The sequence below is a fragment of the Solanum tuberosum genome, unplaced genomic scaffold, assembly GCF_000226075.1.
Source record: "Solanum tuberosum cultivar DM 1-3 516 R44 unplaced genomic scaffold, SolTub_3.0 scf00189, whole genome shotgun sequence".
In the NCBI taxonomy this organism is placed as follows: domain Eukaryota; kingdom Viridiplantae; phylum Streptophyta; class Magnoliopsida; order Solanales; family Solanaceae; genus Solanum; species Solanum tuberosum.
Genome location: NW_006239113.1, coordinates 1,166,130 through 1,173,486, shown reverse-complemented (window position 1 = coordinate 1,173,486; position 7,357 = coordinate 1,166,130). Strand labels below are relative to the sequence as shown.

General features: G+C 34.8%; 2 protein-coding genes across 3 annotated transcripts; both read right to left on the bottom strand.

Moving 5' to 3' along the window:
* LOC102584968 (uncharacterized) lies at positions 1-1,744 on the bottom strand. The gene is made up of 2 exons (XM_006355018.2): positions 1,246-1,744; positions 1-490 (listed from the first exon to the last, which is right to left on the bottom strand). The coding sequence occupies exons 1-2, from the start codon at positions 1,475-1,477 to the stop codon at positions 291-293; spliced, it is 432 nt and encodes a 143-aa protein (XP_006355080.1). The 5' UTR covers positions 1,478-1,744; the 3' UTR covers positions 1-290.
* Positions 1,745-2,869: 1,125 nt separating this feature from the next.
* On the bottom strand, positions 2,870-6,342 carry LOC102584427 (protein BCCIP homolog). Of its 2 annotated transcripts, XM_006355017.2 has the most exons (10): positions 6,195-6,342; positions 5,451-5,567; positions 5,111-5,288; positions 4,912-4,985; positions 4,600-4,824; positions 4,153-4,362; positions 3,947-4,012; positions 3,768-3,851; positions 3,625-3,681; positions 2,870-3,144 (listed from the first exon to the last, which is right to left on the bottom strand). In XM_006355017.2, the coding sequence occupies exons 3-10, from the start codon at positions 5,268-5,270 to the stop codon at positions 3,049-3,051; spliced, it is 972 nt and encodes a 323-aa protein (XP_006355079.1). In that variant the 5' UTR covers positions 5,271-5,288; positions 5,451-5,567; positions 6,195-6,342; the 3' UTR covers positions 2,870-3,048. The 2 variants fall into 2 exon arrangements, with proteins under 2 accessions (XP_006355079.1, XP_006355078.1); XM_006355016.2 differs by lacking the exon at positions 5,451-5,567.
* Positions 6,343-7,357: the final 1,015 nt, after the last annotated feature.

Genomic DNA, 7,357 nt, shown 5'->3' with positions numbered 1-7,357 from the left:
AAAAGAAGTAGACTGTTAGTAACAATCAGTCATTGCATAATCAACCAATATCTATTTTAACCTGAATATAACAAGTAGACTTGACAGTGACTCAGGGGACTCTCTACCAAGATTTGCTTTATTCGAACGACTAATTTCAACAGACTACAAATCTAAAGAACTGATAAAACGTTTAATTTCTCATTACGAAAACACCAACAAGATCAAACATAGAGACATGAAAAAAGAATAGAATCAAAAAAAAAAAAACCAACAAGAATTATAGATTACTTCATGTCGACTCTGTGAATTCAGTAAGAAACTATCTTGCGACTGAGTGATTTATTGAACCATGCCTTCCAACTTCCAGATCCCTTCCGAGCCATAACTACTTGTTTCCCATCAAGAATTGGTTGTTTCGCATCAAGAATTGGATTCTCAGACTGTGGCTTCTTGACCAGCACAAAGTTACGAACACCAAGTGATCCAATCGTCTCCCATGGACTCAAATCTGAAATAACAACACAAATGTAAGCAAAAACACACATCACCACAAAATGAAAAGGTTTACGCCTACCAAATCCTTTTAAGATATAGTTGGGACAAACAGCAGAAGTCACAACCAACATAACTCTACAATGTCACACATGAAAATCATCTTAGCCAACAAGCAGCAATACAAAGATAAAATACTTCGCAATAAGTTTAGGGATAACAATGAGGGTGGACGAGGAGGGGCAAGTTGAAGACTTAGTCGATAGGGGTGGGACATTTTCTTTCAACATTCTCAAGAAGTGGCGGAGCTAGGATTCTTAATAAGGGGGTTCAATATCTGAAGTACTAAACACACCAACTAACCAAAGGGGGTTCGACATCTATTATATATAGATCAAAAATAATTTTAACCGTGTATAAATAAATAGTAATATTTCCACCAAAGGGCCCAGAAGGCTGGCTCCGCCCCTGTTCTCAGGTCCTTTTATTCATATATATACATGATTAACTAATCAATTATACATGTAAACTGAATAAGCCATTGATCAATATACGAAAGCAGAATTGGAAACAATGAAAGGTAAGCAAGAACATATTTAACATGGCAATAAGAAGCAAATTTAAACTAAACACCATGCCAGGACGAAGCAATCTCATTTCTCAATCTCGAGTAATATCATGACAAATCAATCTCAGCTAAGCCAAATCAAAACACATTTCTCAAAATGCAACTAATCAACGAAATATAAACAATTACAATACTATCAATACCTTCTGTTACCACGGTTGGGCAATACAGCACGAAATTATTAAAATTTGATCCAAGAACAGGGAGCCTCTCCTCACGAGCATAATTTTTCAACGCGATATCAATAACATTAGCCACAAGCTCCTTTTCATTAACAACAAAACGAATCGGTCCAGCACTCCCAACAACAGTTATACTAATCAACAACCGATTTCCTTTCCCGGATTGAATCTTCTTCGTCTTATAAAGCAACATCTTGTTGATTAACCTCAAATTCGTTACAAATAAACAAAAATAATAATAGTTTGGATCTATCAATACGAAAATGGCCTACGAGCCACGAAAACAGAGTTTCTCTTGGTACGTAGGCCAAATTATGTTCACGTAATGGATGGCTCAAGGATCAAGACCAATGGAACGATAATACCAACCTTCTTTGCAAGATGCAAAGCAAAACGAAGAAGAAATTGAAATCTCCCTAATTGGAGATGATAAAGAAGTAATCATCAACAAATTCTTGAAAATTTCCACCATCAAAAACGAAAATTTGAGCAAACCAATGTAAAATTTTGTAACAAAAGAGATCAAATCTCGAGAAAAAACTGGAAAAAATATGAAGAAGATGAAGGAAATTTATAGGTTTTTGTTTTAGGGTTAGGGATTTACCAAATTTGGGGATTTTTCTATTTTTGGAAGAGAGAGGTGATTTATTCGGATCCTTTACCGTACGACCCGGGTTTGTTTTTTTATTTAACCACTTGTCCTTATTTTTCTCTTTTTCAAGTCATTAAATTTTATTTTAAAAGTGGGACAGTAGATATAAAAAAAAAATTGTGAAAAAGAGAAATAAAACTGTCCCTCTAATAAAAGTGAAGTAGTATGGTACAATCCGCGCGGGATGCGCGGACGTTATTAAATTAATTTATTTCTAATAGAAGTGAATTTTGATAGAGTTATATAAGACTATCAAACGAAAAAAAAAAGGATAGAAGTTAAAATTTGATGAAAAAATCACATCGCTAAATAAATAATTAGTAACTATTTGGAAAAAAATGTGAATTTATATTTATACTAGTAAGAAATGTAAGTAGTTCTTAATTCATGATTATGAGGAATTTGTGTGTGTTAGTTTCTAAACAAATAAAATGATAACCATTAATATGAAGCCAAGAAATCATTGAATTTTCCTAATCATTGCACCCTTTTTGTTTTTCCATTATTTGCGGATAGATTTAAAATAAAGCAAAAGGAAAGTGACTTGAAAGTTGAAACTAAAGGTTTCAAATTTCAACAAAGAGATTTTAGTGTTTAACCTAAAATAACATTTCTCTAATCTTTTGCTCCTACCAACATGGATTGTGGTGCAGTGGTAGAACTGATTCACCTTTAGCTAGGAGTCTCAGGTTCGAGACCTAGGTATGGAGAAAATACTGATGGGAGTACCACCCATGAATGGTCCCTGTAATGTGCAATCTAGAATTAGTCGCAGCTCCAATGTTGGCTCCGACACCAAATGGAAAACCAAAAAAAAAAAAAAAAAAACTGGGTGAGCTAGATACGGTCCGGAGAGCTTCTGGAAGCAAGCTCCCCGGACGATGAGTATATAACAATTGTTATAATGAATTGGTGAAGATTGAGACTGAAAAATGTACACAAGAAAATTTAAGATTGTAAATATGTGAAAGAACTTAATTCAAGAAACTCCATGAGGTAAGATCATTACTGAATACATTTAATATATCTGTCAAAAAACAGATTACTGCTTTCATGTCCAACTAGAGGCATCGAGTAGTAATCCGTATAACTTCCAAAGGCGCGTCAAATCATCACTGGTCTATTAAAGAGTGCAATTTCTGTCGAAAGACGGGGATTTTGCTTGCGTCTATTGCCATTACCAAGCCAGTTAGCCGATGATCTTTCAGCTGCAACGTTAGGAGACGAATAAGTGTTTTATTCATAAATGGCAATCAGATGGCAAGTATAATCACACGAGCAATGACCAAGTAGAGAGGTTTCCGATAGACCCTTAGTTCAAAAGCAAAGTTTGAACTAAGGCTAACATGTTGCAGACATGGTCTCTCAATAAATAAGAACAATTGCATTTCTACAGTTCTGAGCTATGGACTTTGAGCACTGATATGGCAAATTATTTACTGTTTTATAAATAATTTGTTCTTAGAGAATGTGATGCAGTAGACCCTTTCAATTAATCTTAGCCTCTATCCCAATTGAATGACAGTGGAACATATATATACAAGTGACATATTAGTTGGTGTTTTCTTTGTATTTTCTCCAATATACAGAATTTAACGAATTGCAGGAAATCAATATATATATACTAACAAACATAAACCGCCATCAAAAAATACATAAAGCTTTGATATTATGAGAAAAGCACTTGCCTCGTCAGTCCTAACCAGCTGTGTATGCAAAGGAAAACTGAAGGACCAAGAGCTTAACTGAAGAAACATTTACAGGAAGAATCAGAGACATTGCAGCAAAAAGGCAAGAAAATAAAAATAAAAGTAAAAATAAATTATGGTACCTCGTAAAAGATTTCGTCTTCTGCCTTAATGTATACAATAGTTTGATCATCACTTGGTCCATTTTGCTTGTCCGCATTCTTATGCTATAAGAAAATCCATCAAGCAGAGGACAATTTAATGTCTACTAGACTGTAATAAATCCACACTCAAATACCAAAAAGGAACGAATAAGCCTTACCTTGTAGATTTTACTGATTACTAGGTAAAACTTGAAGAAGAAAGAACTCCGGAGCTCCTTTGTAGGCTTAAAAGACATAAGAATGACAAAAGTTTCACTACACCAAGGTAAAGCTACATTCACGAGAGGAGAAACGGCAGACAGAAAACAATACGAGCATGTGAAAATAATTCATAAAGCTCATCCATCTAATATTCTCATCTAACCTCATCTTCTGTAGCCCAAGAGACTTCATCAAAAAGTGCATCATAAAGGGGTGGCAAAAGCTGGGGAGGAAGATTCACAACACGTTGAGAGACCAAGAGACCAACATCCTTGGTTTGGTCTCCCAGAAATAAGCTCAATTTCGAGAACACATCCTTCTGGCGGCATGCTTTAAGCAGGAACTCTTTAAGGTCCGCCATGCACGCTAGATCCTATTTTTAGACAATCAAAGCCAGACAAACAGTAAATCTGCAAGAATACAAGGAGTATGACACTAACAACATTATGAGCTCCTGTACAGAATTAGCAAATTTAGCAATGGACAAACAAAATGGGAACTCAGAAGCATCTCCAAACTCGGATGCCAAATTTGACATCACAGGCTGGGTGATGTGGTGACTAAATTTTAGCACAACATGGATGTAGCACATAAAGTGTTAGCTTCTTACCTTATATCTACCCAAGTTAAGAGCAGTGACAATGGAGTAAATACCATCATCGTCATCATTCTCTATTTTAATAACAGTTCCCACTGTGGGTTGACCCAGTATTACATCCACAAAACCACTCAAATCCCATTGCTTATCATCAAGGTAGGTCTGCAGCAAGATTTTCACCCCATGAAAATCACTTGGTTTGGGATCAAAGAACTCAAAATCTGCTTGAACAGTGCCCTTTCAAAACCAAAGGAGAAGCTGTTAGTGTACTGACATCCAATACGAAAAATCATTTACCAGCAACGAGTAATGGAATGTCCTTACATCAAACTCTTCACCATCTGAAGAACCGGAATCTTCACTCTTGTCTATTAGTTCGTGATTTACCATCCTTTTACCTAAGATGGAAAACATTCAGCTTCAGAACCAGAAATTGAAATGGATCACTGTGCTCATAATAAGTTTTCATGAGATAGAAACTACATACTATACACCAAAATAACAACTTAATCAAATACTTCACCTGGAGATGTAGGTAGATTATTTCCTGGAAATCTGGGATTTTGGACCTTCTGTGCAACCTTGTTATTTGAGGCAATCCGTGCCATTGAACGAGCAAATGGAGAGAAACTTAAAGGTAGGCATCGTGCTGGTCTGCAATGTCTTGCCGGCTTTCGGGGCATTATACAAATTAGGCAAACCTGAATACACAAGTTAGCATTTTTTAATGGTCTATAAAATAATGTTGAGAAGCAGCCTCGGGAAGTTGCAGAGCTTAAGATACAATGGAAAACACAGATGACTCCTATAAGTTTCAAAGATTTAACAGATTGGACAGTAAATGGACATTATAAACTTATTACTTATTGTGGTAAAATAGCCTCTCAGAATATTCACTGATATCAGTTCAAAAAGACTTGAGAGCAAATTGTCTGCAGAAACGAAGTATAGTCTTGAGGTTCATTGCCCTCTCTTTTTCTCTGTAATAACCATCCAAACAAGAGTGTTAACGATTACGTTCTTGCCCTATTTATATTTGTCTCTTTTCTTGCCCATCCTATATAACTCCATCACATCAACTGGACTCACTCATAAAAATACAATAAAAGCCATCTCTTTCAGCAGGGTTTATTGTGTCCTATAACACAAGAAGTACACACAGAGATATGAGCTTCAAATAAGAGGCACATAAGATAAAGTAGCAAACTTTTACAATGTCATAAGCAAATTTAGAACTTTATGATGACAAATTCCCTTTCTCTAAGTACAACAACACTCTTTAGCATAACAAGATAAGAGGGTAAATGGTTTATGCTTCAGCTGAAAATCCAGTCAGAAGAACACCAAGATTATTTACAACTTAGCTCCATCACCAAATGCAACAATACAGTTGCGGGTGTGAGGTGACATGTATCTCGTGGAACTAGTCTAGGTGCACAAAAGCTAGCCCGAACACCCAACTTCAGCAAAAATCACAAACCCCAACACCTAATTTCAATTCTTGACATAAATAAAAAACAAATTTGAGCATAAAAAAGTCCCCTTCAGCAACAAATGTAAATCAAGTAAAACTAAAAGCAAAAACTGCTACTAGAAGAGAATCATACCACAAAGAGAGTTGAGTACTGACAGAAAGATGGAAAGGGTCCGCCGGCGGGGACAGCTCCGGCGAGGAGGATGGAGGATGGAGGCCGGAGGGAAGTACGGCAGGGTTTTAGTTTCTCCTGATTCGGTTGAGTGGGGCGGGGGTTTTAAGTGTCCTCAAAGTTTTCAAACAAAGCAAATTTAGTCCCTTAAATTTGTACTTATTACTCTCGTGGACAGTCTTGTTATTTTTAAAAATTATTTTTTTCAAACTTCACAACGAAACATGATCAAACATTCACCTAATGTATACTAGTGGTGTTTATTGGGATATTTTTAAAATTCAAATGGTTCATTACAATTTACATTAATTTTATCAATTGTGTTCGTAACTCACTAGAGGCTCGAGAAACAACGAATAGAATGTGTATGACAAAATATCCAACAATAAGAAGAAGGAAAAGGATCTAATGGATGAACTCCGAGCATTTGGAAATCTCGAATATAAATGATCTTAAGAAAAATACTTTCTCGAAGAATAAGTAAATTTATTATTTATTTATTTTTAATATTTGATAAGTAAGCAAAAAATCTCATTGCAACGTAAAAATCTAGTAAAATACTATAGTGTGAGAGTAGGGTTTCGAAGGGTGACTAAAGGAGGGATGATCAAGGGGTGGATATTAGTGGCGTTGAGTTGGGAGGAGACACCAAACTTGAAATACCATTTGTTTCCTTATATTCATTTTTTTTTAATGTCATTGTCTTCATTTGCAAAAAAAAAAACTTGTTTTCTTTAGTAAAAAAATATTTTTAAAGATATTTTGACTATTTAAATATAATAAATATGTTTAACCCTTACCATACCAAACAACCATTAAAGTGATGTTGTAGGCTTGTAGACAATGTTATTCTTGGATTTTATTTATATATATAATACAATTAATATATATAAATAATTTTTAAGTAGTCAATGACATTGTTTCTTCTAGAATTACTATATTTTATTATATATTAGAAGACTCTAGGATTTACTACCATTGTTTCAATAAAATCATTACAAATGTCCAATACTTACTATATAAAATATATAAGTGGGCCCCACCACCTTCCACTTAAATACTACATATTATATATTAATTACTATACTATAAATGACTTAAATACTCCATATTATCTATTACAA

Bases quoted from the DNA above. Each gene is read 5' to 3' on its own strand.
- LOC102584968 (XM_006355018.2), bottom strand. From the start codon at position 1,477: ATGTTGCTTTATAAGACGAAGAAGATTCAATCCGGGAAAGGAAATCGG. The intron at 491-1,245 runs GTATTGATAGTA...TTGTTATTTCAG, and splicing joins CCCAACCGTGGTAACAGAAG to ATTTGAGTCCATGGGAGACG.
- LOC102584427 (XM_006355017.2), bottom strand. From the start codon at position 5,270: ATGCCCCGAAAGCCGGCAAGACATTGCAGACCAGCACGATGCCTACCT. The intron at 4,825-4,911 runs GTAAGGACATTC...TGGTTTTGAAAG, and splicing joins CAGATGGTGAAGAGTTTGAT to GGCACTGTTCAAGCAGATTT. The intron at 3,682-3,767 runs GTACCATAATTT...ATGTTTCTTCAG, and splicing joins AAGACGAAATCTTTTACGAG to TTAAGCTCTTGGTCCTTCAG.